Below are 17,908 nucleotides of genomic sequence, written 5' to 3'. Positions count from 1 at the left end.
TACTAAGACTCCTTGCTAACCCGTTACTAAGACACAGATTGTTGGTTTTGATAAAGGATAAACTTAGCTTTCATGAATATGTCTCGTTTATTCTTGTTGATTTTTCACAATACCCTCGTACAGAAGTCAATAATAATATCAACAGAAGAATATGTACGGAATAGCATGTTTGACTATAGTATGGTAATCTGGGCACTTTATTTCTTCGACCCACTCACTTTAGCAGGCCTAATGCTCGTTTCATGAACTCGCAATCACAATAAGTTTGGCATCATGGGAAAGGAAATCAAAAAAGCTTTTAAATGATATGTAATACATTGAAATCGGTAAAAAAATAACGGAAATATGATCGACCAATGTTAAGTTTCCGAACTTTTTGTGCGTAGTTTATATATATATATATATGTATGTGTGTGTGTGATCATATGAATGTCACCGTCATGTAACTGGTCCAAACGTATTACTTGCTTTATATAAGTTATTGAAGAATGTCTATCTCTTCTCAATGCCTGTCATCTGTTTCTTGAATATAAAATGCGTTATATATGTTGTGTCATAGACGGTTAGTCATAACAAATACTTCTTTAAAGGACTTCTACAAACTGATTTCTCTACTTAGCTGTAGAGCTATATGTGAGTGCCATGTCCATATAAGCTTTACATTCAAGAATAAATCTTACCTTTGTATGCCATGAAGCGACAAATCACCTTTTTTTTCAGACCCGATAGGTAGATATGACATCTTTGGCCGCTTATGGCCAATCATGTCGAAGAGAAGTCGCTTAAGACTCCTTACAAGTGACAAGGGGTTTATATCCAGCGCAGCTTGAAGACCAGTGTAGCTTACCTAGCACTATGTACTAGAGCTCACATGTATTGATACTTCACCATTCTCAGCAATGCGAGAATAACAGCAAAGTTTTCCCGCAAACACAGGCAATAAAGTTTTTTTTGAAAGTTGTGTTTGAGATTTAAAGCTGTTTTGAACCCCCTTAGGTTTTTAAGTCATATCTCAAAACCAAGTAAGTTTGAGATGTATAGAAGGGCAGGATTTCTAGACGCTAATGCGGCACATCTATTCTGATATTAGCGTTCGCTTGGGACTTGTCTTTATCAGAAATGGCCAGCTGGTCCGGCAGACGGTATGTCAATTTCGCTGTTTGGGGAGAGTTGCACCCCGAGAACCTGCACTACTAACATCATTAGCGAGGAGCCGTGTGGAGGGGCAGACCCTCCAGCTCTGCGATAATGGCATTACGGAAAGACTGCTCTGAATAGACCGTGCTGAATGCTTATTCATTACTCGCATTCTTCTTCCTTGACGCGGGCTGGCCGCCAAACTTGGCCCCGTATACATGACATATCTCCACAATGGGCTTGAACGAACGACGGCACAATTTTCGTTCCGAATTGTTCATCTTACATTGAGTCTGTTCAAAATTGATTTGTCTCAGGTACAATACTTAAAGGCAACGGCTGTCTAAAGCAATTCTTAGTCATGGCTTTCTGTGCTATGCCTACTAAGTCACAATATCTACAGCTAGAATAAACTTTTGCAGGGCGAAGCCCGACCTTTTATAATCAGGACCTGTATTGCGTGTAGGTATGAATGTGATAACAACAGCAACAACTTAACAACAAAAGATAAAATCTACTTCAGTTTCGGTTCACGCCGGCAAACATTTTGTACAAAGGGGATAAAAAAAGTATTCCAAATAACAAAACTCAAAGCCACCGATGTATATCCTACTGCCAAAGTAAACCAGATGTTACACTGATAAGATTCTGTACTTGGGTTAAAGAACAGACCTAACTGTATCAATAAAGGCGCATGGTTACATTTCAGGGCGGCAGAACAAATGGCTGGCTTTTCAGATATCAGTTCCGACTACTCCAAAAAAAGCCAACTCCAGGGTAAAAACCTCGGCTTGTGAGATAAGACAAGAAACTTGTCAGAAAGGGATGACTAGAGATGGTCGCCTGAAGCCCTCCCACATGACTGAAAGATCAATACTATCATGCTTAAGTGGTTCCATGAAGCTGCCCTGAGGAACCCCGTTTTTCTTTCTCGAAAAAAAGTCGCGCCGAGTCACATTCTGTCAGTGCGGAAGAAAAATAACTTCGTGCAAAGTAAAACGTTACATCAAACAGGAGATACAATCTTTCTCTATCCGTCTTGCTTAGGTTAAGTAAGTTTATCGCCTCAGAGACAAATCAGACTACAGAGATTTATCACTACCTGCTATAATGTAATATGATAACAAAGCAGTCGGTGAATCACATCGATACCTTACAACATAAGCGGAAATAGTATATCCTCCGAAGAATACGTAAAAACTCAGTAGGATTTCCATTTTTACACTCTACGTACGTCGACAATGGCTTACATGTTGTGACATTTCCAAATACGAAGATGTATGAAATCGATTCCTTGGCGAAATTAAACGTTATCTGGTGGCGTTTTCTATTCTATGGACAGCTTCACAAAGGACAGGTACCATTTACCATCGACTGCTGCCGCTCCAAGATAAGATAGCTCAAGTCATCTTGTGTGTCCGTCCGTGTATTTTATCTACACAAGAGATATAGACAGTCCCCATAGCTAATGCAGTGAGACGAAAATGTATTGGATCCTGTTGGAGATACTTGTGTGTGATGAAAAGTTCTTTCATATATACAATTCAAGGCCGTTGTTCCAAACGTTATGATGGCTATTCTATGGTATTGCCGTGAAAGAAACATCTTGCAGTGCGCTTGTCTGATGAATGTCTACAGTTCAACACTCACTAGTTCTGGTCTCGCTTAGATTTGGTAGATACGAACGACATTTCCTTGTTGGTTTTCAGATCTCCAAGCAGATTCCGCTTGCCCCAGTGCCCCATATTGTGGCTCCTATGTACACCAAGCCCATACAGTCAGTGCACAGATTGTGGTCCATCCAGTCAACGCTCCTACAGCAATCAGCATATTTTATCAGATGCTCCGTTTTGATCCAACGGACTCCTGTAGAGCTAAGGTTTGGCAAGGTCCTCCGGCCTTCAGGGCCAACACTGTAAAAAAAAATATTTAAAAAGTTTGACTAGGTCCTCAGGCTAACACTGTGAAAAAAATATGTTTAAAAAAGGAAGTTTATTGACTTTTCATATCTCTCGGCGGTTTAATCAACACGCAATCAATAGATAAGAAACAGTCTCGGCGATGTGAAAAGTCAAAGGTGCCAATCGATGAAAACCTTATAGACCTGTGTGTAGCGGGTTAAGCGACATTCACCAGATGTAATTAGACGTGGAATGCCTTGGAGTGAACTCAAGCCAAAGTATCCATTCAATCCTGGTTTTAACGAAGCGACGTTTCGATCGATTCTAGGGGACAAAACTTCAATGGAAAGTTAAAATTAACGGTATCACCATCTCTTGTCTAAAGAGATTGGTTCTCCGTCGGCAAATTCTACTGGCTTGCCAAGTCAAATAGATGAGGACGCTTCCTTAGCGCCATCGGCATTCTTTGATATAATCGACCTGGTAATGCTTCTATTGTCGCTTTTCATTATGGCTTTTTTGAACCGGGGAAGAGAGAACAAAGGGATAAAGCACCATTGATCGTCCTATAAGCCCGTTCACGAATCCAACTGATCCTGCGCAGGTCAAAGGTGAAGGCCTTTGACTTGTACGTGTTTGTAGGCAGGTCTTGTCTCAACCATACTGTCTATCCAACCATGTATACATGCATATGGCCTCCGTCGGTTGGTTTGCGTGATAATGTCAAGACGTGTTTTGTTAAAGGGCATATGACACCAAAATACAACATGTTCTTATTATCTGAAATAGGAATAGCATCATTGAAGGAATATAAACGTTTAAAACAAATACACACCCTTCTGATGCTATCTAATATTAAACCATCAGAAACCATACTTCCATGGATCTAGCTCTTTATTCTTGTCTGATCTTCTCACCAGGTGAATACATCAATCAGTGACTAATACCTGCTCATGACGTCATGAGCAAGTAAGTCACTGATTAATGTAATTACCTGGTGGGAAGAATCAAAAGCTGTGATGTTCTGATGGTTCGTTGTTCAATAACATCCGAAGTGTGAATATTTTGTTAGAATTTCTATGTTATTAAACAATAGTATTATATTTCATGCAATTTCAGGAAATTCTTAATGTTGATGTCATTGATGTCTTATACCCTGTAACATCCCAGGGACCTTCATGATCACCTTTGACCTGTGCATGCGCAGTTGGATCCGTGAACTGGCTTACACGACTCCTACCTTCACTTGATGAGATAAACTTGACGTAGTTGGAGGGGAACAGGCCTATCCTACCCCTCAGGTAACCCAGGCACCAGCCGCCATCTTCCCCCTCCAGCACCTCGATGACGTCATCAATCTCCAAGCGCAGTTCGTTATCTTCCCGGGGTCGATAGGCGTACATTGCGCGTGCGTATCTCCTTTCTGTCGTAAAGAAATGAAATAATCGAAGGAGATTTCTTACGGCACGAGGCTGATTACGAGCAGGGCTTAGCCGTGAGGTGTTACTGCACGCCCTGTAGGGTGACACGGCAGGCGTGTGATTCATCACTCCCTTGGTTCGCACACAGCGTGGCTGAGCTCGTAGCGTATCAGCTGCCCTACTTGATAAATAGTGATGTATAAGCCCCCCTCCCACACAACTTCTGTTATCTATCATTTCGAAGAGAACACGACAAACTGCCCTACATACCTTTCTTCCCCAATGACTTTCTCATAGTGTTGATGCCACCGTAGCTTGGCGTCTTGCTTGTAGGTTTAGCTGCATATTACAAAGAAAGAAGAATAACCCTTACTTAATAATACGAGTAGTGAGGTCATTATTTCGTAGTCTGGAGGTCAGTGGTTGTTACTTGAGGCTAAGAAAAGAAAAGAAGCCAATGCTTTTAGAGAGAAAATATTATTTCTTCTTCTACATGATTATTATAACGTTGGTTCATGGAATTATACGTCCTTTCTAAACGGGTACAACGTTTGTCTGTTGGTCAGAGTGAAATCTACTGTGCACTGGCTTACAGTTTTCAACAAATCGGTATTCCCTCTGCTGCTTTAATCTGTGTGTAGCCTACGTTTTTGCACTCAGACCCTTATAGTGCCTAGTGGCACGTGCATTGGGCGGCAAGTTTCCTTGTTGTCAGTAGCAGGGTATATATTCTACAGGAAGGGGTTGCTAGCCATTTAACGTGCTCGAGGCTCCGTCTTGAACGCGGGAACCCCATTTTACATCTCTTCTGAAAGACAGGTGCAGCCCCAACCCAGGTGTCCTGACCACGGATTGAACCGGGGTCTCTCCGTTAAGCCCCGGTTACACATAGCCGAACATGGCCTCCCGACTCTCCCCCGACCATGGTAATGAGTGATTCGGGAGCTAGGTCGGTTGTGGTCGGCTGGTGTTCAGCTGAGTCGGCTGGTGCTCGGCTAGGTCGGTTGGTGTTCAGCTGCGCCAGTCGAATGTTTAAAAAAATTTAAAACATTCGGCTCTGGACGGTGGGTCTGCATGGAATGGGTTGGCTGGTGTTCGGCTGGTGTTCTGCGCGGTCGGCTAGTGTTCGGCTAGTGTTCGGGAGTACTCGAGTAAGTCAGCAGTAAAATTAGAACCTTAACCACGCCACAACCACTGCTGACCAACTCCCAACTAATTTCAAACCTACCCATGACTCACCGCAAGGCCGTAGACAAATACTCATTTCCAACCAAGAGACTACTATCAGAACGTGGGCGGATACCCTACCCCCGACCTTCACAGGACCAAAAACAAAGAGGAACATTAAAAGCCGTATCAAAACCGAATTCGATCTCTCGGTGATGTTAGCAACGTAGAAGAATTGATTATTTTGATTGAAAACAAAAATGACCCCTCTTTTGATAGTCGCCTAATGTGTCCATTTCAATTCGTGAGAGAGTTGGCAATCGGTTCTGGATTAGTCGGGAGAGATTCAGTAGTCTGCGGCTGGAGGTCAGGATTGTTGGGAGTAGGTTGGAAAGCATTCGGGGCACAGTCGGGAGCAATTCATTTACTGGTTAGGAGATGGTTTGGACATGCTCGCATGTTCGGCGCCAATGCAACTGCTCCTGTACTTTGTGTTCGGGAGTCATGTTCGGCTATGTGTAACCGGGGCTTTAGCAAAAACTGGAACCAGGAAATCAACTGTGAGCCTGTTGTCAGTTGAGCTATAGGGACATCCCTATACCCTGTACATACATTTTGCGCAGAAAGAAGTCGTATCAGAATTAAAACTGGTTGAATGCAACATTGGTGCTTGGTAAATAATGCATGCGCCCAACAAAGCATTGTGTGATGCGTAATCAGCTTCTATCAGCTCTCAAACATTCGTTCTATACAGATCGCAATTCTGTGTCTCATTCTAAGGGTCCATTTGTGTGTCAGCATGCCATATCCGCACGATATACTGGCCTGTTGTTCCGTGCTTTGTACATCTAGAGTGCAAGTCAATCCAGGTCAAGTAGGTCTAAGTGCGTCTAGGGGAAGTCTCCTCTACAAAGAACAGTACGACTGATTGTAGAGGGATAAATTTTCTACACATACATTATCGGATTAGGAAAGAGGCATTGGCATAACGTTATCAGGCCAAGTAACACATTATAGGGAACCCCGCGGGTCACTAGAGTCCGAGCTTTTATTGTAGTCATATATGGAACGTGACAGATAAAGGGCTGGGGGTTACATCGGTCATGGGGGCATCGTCCGATTTTCTCTCACTAGTTTATTGTAACAGGCGACTGTATTATTCCGGATTTAGCTTGAAAGGTCATCTGTGTTGGTAGAAGTCATTCTGGAGCTGTACAGTCGAAAATTTGGGTAAGTCCAATTTTTGTGTTGGAAATTACGTTAAAACTTGTTCCTGAACAATTCCAGACTTACAGACTATAACTATGGGTAAACTTTTCTTTCTTTGTTGATTGGCCAAATGAATTAATGTCTACCGGTACGATAAACCGGAGAGTGAGTGAGTGAGTGAGTGAGTGAGTGAGTGAGTGAGTGAGTGAGTGGGTGAGTGATGTATAATGTAATATATGGTTATATAGGGACATGGGCGCTTTCAGAATTATCCAGAATTCTGGAGAATTCTAAAGAATTTGAATTCTAGGAACCTCAGACAGAATTTGCGCAAACTATATATCATATTAGAATAAAATATGCTTCATGTTGGTTATTAGTTTTATGCATCATGACGTAATATCAATAGTACCAGATGCTAGAAATGTTATTGTCTCCCCATCTCCCCAACAAAAATTATAATTTCTTAAAATTTCCCAACTTTAGACTGTGGTGCAGAATTACAGTATCAAATTTTTTGTTTGGCTCTTTCCCGCGGGCTGGCGATGAGAAGTTTAACGATTGAGGCTACTGGGTGCTCTGGCTGGGTGCTGTGTCTTGGAGACACTGTCAAATCAGACAACAATGATATGATTTGCGCCGGCGCGACAGCTAAATTGACAAATTCGATATACTAAGCCTAGGCGGCGTTGTAAACATTTGTTAATGACAATCAAATAAAATGATGGATGTCGACAGTCTGTTACGGCAGATGTGGTTGTTTTCATGTTAATGAGTGCCACGGAGCCTAATCTAGTCTCAGTTGATTAGGTTTAATTTAGCAGCTTGCTAGCAAAGCATACTCTATAATTATCCATTAGTTATAACATTAGGGATCGATTATTCAACATTTGCAAGCTAATACGTAACGTTCAAATTCACATTGTCTAGCGTAACAAACTATTGTTCTGTTTATTCTTACTCAAACATATTCATAAATATAGTGACCAGCCTCTCCAGATCTGACCTGCCACTTGCTACATAATATAATCGGAAACCACAGGGTATCTGCCACTTTACCAGTAACCATAGTGACAGCCGTCTGCTCCAGATCATTAACCTTATTTTTTTTTGTGACGAAGAGGAAGGAACGGAGCAAAAACAAAATATTTCACTTCCGTACTAGGGTTCTTAAGTTCATCTGATGAACGATGGTTGGATGTAACTAAATCCGTCTTGCAAATATTTCTCCAATGATACTTCGGTAGATCTACCATGACCTTATTATTTCGCTTTGGCTGCCACTATTATTTTTATGTACGACGTATCAAACTGTTTCCATACCGATAGAACAGATGTAGTATATTTCCATGTTTATAGGACATAAGGTCTTTTAATTGAGATGTTGATACCTCTGGGAAGGAGGTTCATCTCCGACGGGGGTACTGTTTTGGTTGTTTCTGTTTGTTTGCACCTGTACGTCAAGGTTGATCTTTTAAGTGGTTTTGTATCAATTTTGGTAATATATGTGGATATCTTTTAAAATCTCGAAACAACATGGCGATTATGGGTCCCCTAGCAGTATTTTCATGTACTGCAGTATTACAGGACGACTCCGCAATTCACAAAAGAAAGTCAGTAAACAACTGGTCAGCCGTGATCGACAAATGACCCCCTATTGGAGGGAGATATGCTTGGGCCACATTTCCAATCCGGGACCCGGCCGGGCAGTCTTTTGGAACGTTAAGTATAATATAGAAGACAACGAGCATAGCTTGTGCATATCTATTGATATAAACTTTGATTTCTCGTTTCCGCAATCAGCCCGGCCGGGTCCCGGCTGAGAAATGTTACCCTAGCAATAGCGGAGCTTTATCAAGGGAAGAAGGAGAAGGGAGGATCATCAGCATCTGCGGTGTCTATGTCTATGGCATCTAGAAATTCACAAAGATCCTTAATATCTAATGAAGGTAAGAGAGATTTGAATTCTTCATCGAACCTGATTTCTACCAAAATCACTTCGACCAGTGTACATCAAGTGAATTAATAATTAATTTCACCTACATTGCATCATGACTTTAATAAACAGAACTTAACAGCTGGCCCCAAAATCTATTTTAAAACATGATATTGAATAAAGAGACCATATGCACATGGTTACCGTAATAATTTCAAACCCATATATACCAGCTTTTTGTCTTCCTTCTCATGAGACACAGAAAGCCTTAAGCACAACGTGTATATAAGGACGACTTAAGAATATGAATAAGATTTATATTGAAAAAGCAACTACAAAAGGTCACTAGAGGGGCTGCGACATCACATGGAGGACTCCTGAAGATGGGAACAAAATATCCCGGGGGGAAGTCACAGTGATCGGGATGTACGGCTTTCTGCCAATACGATACGGCCACAGCAAGTAAACTCTATGGATGACATCAGATTTTTATTCTGCAAAACATATCATTATAGGGGGTGGGCCGACTACTCTATCTTCGCAGCCAGGGGCTGAATTGCGAGGAGCGCACATTTGACGGGGATAGATCGCAAGGGTCTGGAGCGGCTGCCATTTGGCGCGCAGGTGACCTCAATACGACAATTGCCCCATGTGCGGCTATAGGACTGTAGGTTTTGAACCACTCACACCAGGAAGGAAGGACCCCTACTCTTTTCAATAAGTGCGGTGGGTTCTTTAACGTGCTCGACGTGTGGCTCTCCTCAAACACGAGACCTCCCCATTTAACGTCCTATCCGAGGGACGTCCCTAACCCAAGCTAGGTACTCATTTACACCCAGTGAAATGAGGAAAGTCGTGTAAAATGCCTTTCCTGAGGGCACAACGTCAACGGGACAAATCAGGGAACCCTGGATTCGAACTCAGTACCTCTGGGTTCTGGAGCCAAATATCCTGCCACAGCGCCACCGCGACGCCAATTAACAACACCGCGTCCCCTCCAGAGATTGTCAATATGACCCCAAAATACCGATAATTGGAAAAAACGTCATGTTGCAGCCTTGATTGTACTTTCAATAGTGACACACTTGGGGTAGCCATGACTGTCGTTCTAGTGAAACTAGTTCCGTAGTTGTATAAGCGATACTAGTGTGGCAGCCTTGAGTGTAGTGGCCAACTTGTAAAGCGATCATATGCGAGGCCATCACATAAATGTAACATTGTGTATTTCTTGAATACATACAGGAATAAAAGACTTCTTAGCTCACAGCGATACCATGTTGGTCACTTCGATTCTTGTTTAACGTTAATGGTCTCTCTTTCAAAGACCCTTGTTTTTTTTACCAAATATATTTTTCTTTCGCACTCTCGCACTAGATTTTGAGCCTACAAAGGGTGTCATCCATAAAATTCATTGTATATGTGACGTTATGTGAATTAAAACATTAGACTTTTCTAAAGTCTCGGTAAGCGCGCATGTGTGTATGGAATAGTAATGACCAGACTCTACTTTAGAAGAACGATATTGGATTTTTCTCAGGCTGCCTAGAATAGGTAAAATCGACATAAATAGAGAATAAGTTCCATCAAGATTACAATTATCAAGTTATAAGCGGTCACAAACTGCTCTCTGTTGGGTCTTTAAGAAGGCAGGCGAATCATTATTTAGGATATAGATATTGAGAAGAATTAAAACTCAAGATTTAGTAGTGATGCCTACACGGGTCGTCTGGGTTTTCGATTCAAGTCTTTCTAGAGAAGTGGCGTGCGTAGTCCAGTGGTTAGGGACCCTGCCTCTGGACTAAGAAGTCATTCAAAATTAAATCCGACGCTAAGAATTGTGACGTACATGTATGGATCCTTCAGGACGAAGTCATATCTTACAAAACGTTGTCTGATCATTTCGTCTCGTCTCAGGCGACAAAACTAAATGACAAACGCGTAAACTAAATGCGATGGAAAGCACTTCTATTTAAAGTAAGATGTATAAAAGAAATGTATTGGCAAATAACAATGACAGACGCAGAAACCAATCGCAAGAAATCAAGACATAGCAAGGACTCTATTGTCCATTAGCATTGACAAACACATCACCTGATATATCAAGACATACCAAAGCATATCTATATACGATAGATGATGACAAATATACAAACAAATTGCAACAAATCAAGATATATCAAGTAGAGATATCGACCCTAAACAATGATAGACGAGTATTCCAATTACAAAACCACTGTACATATTGCTCCTTATTGATTTTACAACAGCTGTCCTCATTAGTGAGTACAACAAAATAATTTTTAACTTAAGATGAGTCCCATGAGCCTCGTAACACAGCTGCGCTGAACAATTATAACAAAAACAGAACATCTTTCACAATTAATCAATGATTACTATGTTGGAGAGCTCGGTTAGAACTGACGATGAGGCTGAATTAGGAATTCTGAAGAAACAAGCACAGTTTTAAACAAGAGCTGTTTCAATTTGGGTCAAATAATACAGAAACTGACAGTAACGCTGCAGTATTATAACATGCCGTTAGGGGTCCACAATGTAATCATTTCATGGTCTCATCACTAACTAATCATTTACCAATTATCAAGATAATTCACACACACACACACACACACACACACACACACACACACACACACACACACACACACACACACACACACACACACAAGAAAACACACACACACAGGCACGCACACAAACAAACAAACAAACCCACACATACACACACACAGATACAAACAGACACACACACACATGCACACATACACACAGGCACACACTCACACGCACACACCTGCACACATTCACAGACACACACATGCACACGCAGACGTACACACACACACACACACACACACACACGTACACACACACACACCACATACACACACAGACATGCACACACACACATGCACACCCGCACACGTACACACACACACACGTACGCGTACACACACACACACACACACACACACACACAGACACATGTACACGCACACATACACGTACACACTCACACATACACACACACGCACGGGCGCTACGAAAATAACCCTTTTGGCGAAGGTAATAATACAGAAAGAATATCCTTAGGTTGTACATGTCACTGAAATCATATCATTATGGATCTGTAGCCTGCATTTTACCCAAATTAATCTGTCGATTGCTGTCAGGGGCTTCTTACGCCTCCTCCCGGCAGTCTAGGGGTAGGATCAGTTGGGGGGGGGATGTCAGGCTCATGTTTCTCTTATTATTAGAATGACAAAGGCACAACATGAGCAATTACAAACATCATTCCCGTACATTTTGTGACGAATGCACCCTGGCTACTACTCCGGGAGACAAGATTCTTCCCTAACTATGCTGCTTATCTTATTAGTTTCGCTAGGCGTCACTCTATAATAGTGTTCAGATTTCCATTTGCTGGGCTAAGATGGTACTTGAATCATAAAAAAAGACTGGCTTTTTATAGGCGAAATGGGGATAAAATGTCCACATAATGCACATCACGTTTGTTTCTTTCTTTATTTCACATAACTGGCAATCCACCTTTAGGCGTATCACACTAGTTGTGCACAAAAGGTAAAATATGGGTCATTATAAGACCGGACTGTAAGGTTTGATTCCCTGAAACTAGGAAGGACCCCCACACGTTTCAATAGGTGAGATGGGATCTTTAAAGTGCACAATGTGTGGCTTTCCGAAAGCACTAGACCTTCGGCTTTACCTCCCTTGCATCCAAGAGGACGTCCCTAACCAAATAAATGTACTCATATTCCCCTTAGTCGAGTACTGAAGGAGATGTGTGAATTGCCTTCCCCAAGGGCCTACTAGGGATTCGGACCCAGACCTGTAGCTCCAAACTTTGAATTTAACTACGAATAGACCTTACCTGGAACAGATGAGTAAGGTGGTGGTTCCTTGTCTTCCTCCAGTCTTTCGTCCCCATTCCCGGGGTCCCTCCTACCCATGTTGTAGTAAAAAGCAAACTTTTTCTTCTCCTCCTTCCGTTTCCGGCGTCTGGCCACGTACACAGCCAGTCCCACACAGACCACCAACCAGAGCCCCCCAGCGGTTGCTCCAACAACTACCGCGATGGTGGACGTTGGTACCTTTCGCCTCAGTTCTAAAAGGAATATTGAGTGTACTTCTACTCAAGCTTACTTCAGTAGATTAATTACTACTCATTTCCAAAAAAAAACAATCTATAGCACATAGATGTATCTACAAATAGAAAAAATAAAAATAGGCTATCCAGTCGTACATCATGCATGTGTTATCGTAAAAGAGGAAGAAATATGCACGCAATTTTACGCTGCAGAATTCAAATCTACAACTAATCCAATCCATGTGTGGGCAAAAGAGATTGGGAATATCATATAACGATTTTGATTATTCAGTATCTTTTAATTCAAACATAATCAAGCTCAGTTTAGCTCTTATCAGTGGAATTTGAGTGCGTCACATACATTATATGGTCAATGAATTGTGCAGCTTTTAATGTGAACAATAAGAGAAACCGTTTTATAGGTGGGTTTACGGTCACACCTAGCTTTTTTGCTTTACTATACAATGTTATCTCAGCCTCGCATTTGTCACTATGAGTTTCATATGACGACTAATTGTTGATGCTCTGTCTTTACAGATCAGTCACGGCCATGTATAACCGGCCCGATTGGGACAATTTGTATATAAGTGACGCTGCTACGGTTGAAGAGTAAAGTCGCAACTTGAAAGGTATATAGGCGTAAGCGTGACAGTCTAGGTGACTGATTGACCACGGAAAGGCTCTATTAAACCGTTAGAGAACTGGGATAAAGTGCAAGCTTGACAGGTGCTGTACAAGCGATAGCAGCAAACGATCAAAGAAATTTGCTGCTGCCACAAGGTAATGAATGAGGTATGAAAAGTAAAAACACCCACGTTTGATAGTAAAGCTGAGAGATTTGGTGCTGCTTTCTCCGATGTCGTTCTCGGCGGTACACAAGAACGTTCCGGTATCGTTGGCCTGCACCGATTTGATCAAGTACGACCCCATGCGGACGTCGCCTGTCAGTGCAGAGTGCATGCTGCGCAGGCGCATCCCGTCCTTTGACCACGTGATGTTAGGAGGAGGGTTGCCGTCTGCCACACACTGTAGAGTGACGCTGTCTGACACCGTGGCCGTGATGGACTCGGAGATACTGATGATCGAGGCGGGGTCTGTTATGATAAAGAGAAAATATGACAGTCCTAAACATTGATAATTAGCCATCATTAGTCATCCATCATTAGTGCCGGAAGAAAATAAATTAACCTACAAAATCCCAGATAATTTGACCAGGAACACTAGTCCTGTTCTTCTCCGTAATCATAGGTTGGGTTCTTTAAGCTCGAGGCTACCCCATGCACAGGACCGTCCTTAAGGTAATCTAATCGTTGACATAAAAAAAATTAATACATTCCATTCTATAAAAAAGTCAATAATATCCAGGAGAACTATTATTGTATACAAAAAGGCGAATACATCAAAGAATGTTTTGTCTTTAGAATCACTATCAAAATGCCTTTTCTTACTTTTCTTGTTTTTTCTTGTACAAAACACATTTTTCTTTTAGCAAGAATAGTATCAACAAGTTGATCTGTTCATGTACGTGTGCGTAGGTTGTTCTTTTGTATTCACTTGATTGTTTGTATGCATAGTTGCAGACGACCATACAAAGGTCGTTGTACTGTTGTTGTGTTTATCAATTTGATTTGAAATATTGCTGTTACAACCATCCATTTGATGTAAGGAATTAGCGTAGACTAAGATGTTTGACGGGGCACGAAACAATAATCAAGATTCTATTCTTTTCTTACGAACTGTAGGAATAAATAAAGTAGACTACTTTTACACTGCGTGTCATGACTTGAATGACGTCTGCAACACAATATGCTCTCGCACGGGGGCGTCGCTAGTAATGCAGAGCCGAGAACCAGCCATTAATGAAGAATGTAGGTGACGACGGGCCAGTGGAATGAGACATCATGCTCTATACAGTTTTTTTACCGGGTCAGACCTAGTGTATGTCAAGAAATATATTTCAATATATCAATGAATTATGCTCATGACTATTTTATGACGTCTTTTTTGTTTTGTTGTCTTTCATATTATACCTTTCGTTCCCGCAAGGCCGGGCCTCGGTTTGGAAACGGGACCATAGCATATAACACCGGCCAGTGAGGCTATGCCATAAGAAATTTACAAAAAAACTTCAAAAAAGATCTTCGATTTCTTGTATAAGCTGTAGCTTGCATTAGCCTCCTTTGGTAAAACTCGTTTGCAGTGGCCACGTCATTGTATGGAATGAAATGCCAGTAGATTGAAGCAACCTGCTGGGCTCACACCATCGACAAGTCCGATCACGTGGGCTGAGATTGATTACGAGATACCGAGCTACCCTATGGGAGAATCAAAGCTATCTGTGATAGGATTTCTGGAGCTACTAAGCCATTCCTGTCATATGACTTATACAGATAGTTCATGTCCTCTGGCGATGCTTGTGCACAGTAATGGCTTCTGACAGGCAAATGTACGGCAGCATGTCACTTGACAGGGGTGAAACGTACCACCAAAGATGGCATACATGTATTACAATACAGACTTGTAAGTAGGGAGCACCAACTGTAGCCTCATTTTGGTGCATGGCCCCAAGATGACCCCGGGAAAATCAAAATGCCGCCGAAATTGGCAAGAGGTCTAATATAACGGTTCTTACAATTCTACATTGCTACCCTGTCTCCACGATATATTCATCAGTTTGGTGGATCAGAGAACATTAAGCATGTCTTCTGCATAAATGTATATTAACTGAAGTCCATTAAAATCATCATATCCCTTAGGGGAAGGTAGCAGATGGATGGTCGAAACATTGGCAAAAGAAAAACTGGGGTTTGCACAAGTAAACTATGATAACATGTGACCTATGACCTACCGACCCTATGAAACTATTAACAATGACAATGACAATGAACTTTATTGCATATTTTTGCCCAACATGGGCTAAATACATTAGGTAACATGGAGTAAAAGAAAAGGAACATTGTGCTATATTCCATCTAAATCTATAGAGTCTCTTCTCTCTTCTAGAACTAAACACCACCACCAGGGAAACTGACGATGTAGATGTTGGGGTTAATTTTGACCATTTTGACAACTTGAAGGTAGATAAGAAAGGACAATGACATTAGTAACATTAGCAACATTATTTCACAGTCATATGTCATTTTTTAATCATCTTCAACATAAGGATCGTTTGAAAAGACTAGATACTCACAGAGCACATCGACGGTAAGACTCGCGCTGGTTGACCGGACCATGTGATCGGCCACGCACGTGTACATCCCTGCGTCTGCCCGGGTCATGTGTCGGATCTGCAGGTTGGGTTTCTGCATGGTCCCGCCAGAATACTTGGCGTCTAACGGACGGCTGATGATCCTCTCGCCATCTTTCTTCCAGTGCAGGGAGGTGATGTTGGGTTTGGCGCCCCTCACTGCGCATGTCAGTGTAGCTGACCTACCCCAGGCTGTGACGTAAGGGTTGGAGGGACCGACGTTCACACGCGGTGGAACTGTGGGATAGGGGTGAAATACGAAAATAAGAATTATTAATAAATCTAAACTGTTCTCCAACTAGAAAATTGGACTTATCGAAATTTTCGACTGAATCCCACAGTCTTCTTCAGTTCTCTAACCTAATAGCCCTGGACACGTGACGCTTCAACCATGTGTCGTCAGCAAAGGTTCAAAGGTTGTTCGAAGTCGATATCGCCACCGTACCAACTCAGATTAACCTTTATGCTAATGGTGATGACTGGTTTATTCGCAACATGTGTATACACATACCTCGGCAGCCTTTCCTGGCTGAATTTGGGCATGAGACAAAGCATTTCTTAAAATTCATTAAGATTCACTCAAAAGCTCTTACAATTTTTTTTTTACAATAACTCAACACTACATTTAAAACTGGACGCTCGAGTCGAGAGCTACAATTTATTCAATAACTCTACGCTCAAATGAAAGCTTGTGTTCTTAAATTTGGAAGTTCTGCATCTGAACTGTGTGAGGTTGTCCTTTGCTCTCGGATCTCCACCATAAACGCGTCCCCGTTCTGGAGGGAGCCAACTAGAGAAGGTGGGGGGATTTAGAGATCGACAGTGCAAATTTCATACGCAGATTATGGCGTCTCAGGTACAGGGGAATAAGTGACAGCTGTTCCAATGCTCTGTCATAGCTAACATAGTTTTTTTTTACCTAGAATTACTCTACACGCCCTTGAATTATCGTTCTAGTATTGAATGGTGGAATCTAGTTAGAATGGAAAAGGAATAATATAAAGTATTATGTGTGGTTTCTAAACTTGCGAAAAGTATTCCGTATTTCAGAAGGAGGTCTGGAGGAATTCTTCACACAATGAGTTGTAAAATGAACGTTAGATAGTATTCTACCACTGCCAAAGTAGTTTTGATTTGATCTGATTTATCAATTTATTTGGCTTTAAAAAAAGTACAGCCAGGGCTATCAAACTAGCCGAAGGCTATTACAAAGGGTTAGCCCTGGGAACAATATTCAAAATTCAATACAAACTTTCCCAGCTAATAATCGTTTCATCGTTTACTTTTGGATTATCTGTTCTCACTTCTCTATCGGGCTAATATCATTTTGAAAATGGTGAAGATTCCCTGATTCGGGTTTGGATCGGGAAATATTCACTAGTATGCACAGAGACGAGGGGTGACTGTCTTACGCAACGCCGCCTAGCGACAATACGCAGAAATCCCTGGACGCTGATGAAGGCAATTGGATATTTACCGAAACGTTGGATGGTGAGAAAGCTCTGTTAAAAGAGGTCTATCTTTAAATATCTTGTTATATACGGAAATACAGTATTAAGATGTATTAAAATGGGGCAATCTTTGCCCTTGCAACATTTTGCTCTTGCCCATTCGCCCCAAAATGAATACTCTTATGGTAAAAAAGCGTATCGATTAATGCTTCCACTGTCATGTTGGAAAAAGATGCATCCCACTACATTATCTATATATAGAACTACACTCCAAATATCAGATTGAGTTGAGTTTTAGAATATTTCTATCAAA

At 41.6% G+C, this 17,908-nt stretch overlaps 1 protein-coding gene across 1 annotated transcript in view; it reads right to left on the bottom strand.

Annotated features, from left to right (window-relative positions):
* Positions 1-2,214: 2,214 nt before the first annotated feature.
* Positions 2,215-17,908, bottom strand: part of LOC136443925 (nectin-4-like) — a 38,842-nt gene continuing 23,148 nt past the window's right edge. The window contains exons 3-8 of the mRNA XM_066441301.1: positions 16,088-16,381; positions 13,713-13,991; positions 12,682-12,915; positions 4,730-4,798; positions 4,279-4,461; positions 2,215-3,050 (exon numbers count right to left, since the gene is read on the bottom strand). Coding sequence (XP_066297398.1) covers positions 2,974-3,050; positions 4,279-4,461; positions 4,730-4,798; positions 12,682-12,915; positions 13,713-13,991; positions 16,088-16,381 — 1,136 coding nt within the window. The 3' untranslated portion in view covers positions 2,215-2,973. The remainder of the gene's footprint in view (positions 3,051-4,278; positions 4,462-4,729; positions 4,799-12,681; positions 12,916-13,712; positions 13,992-16,087; positions 16,382-17,908) is intronic.

The sequence above is a fragment of the Branchiostoma lanceolatum genome, chromosome 10 (genome assembly GCF_035083965.1).
Source record: "Branchiostoma lanceolatum isolate klBraLanc5 chromosome 10, klBraLanc5.hap2, whole genome shotgun sequence".
Classification (NCBI taxonomy): Eukaryota; Metazoa; Chordata; class Leptocardii; order Amphioxiformes; family Branchiostomatidae; genus Branchiostoma; species Branchiostoma lanceolatum.
This window is presented reverse-complemented; position numbering and strand designations above follow the sequence as displayed.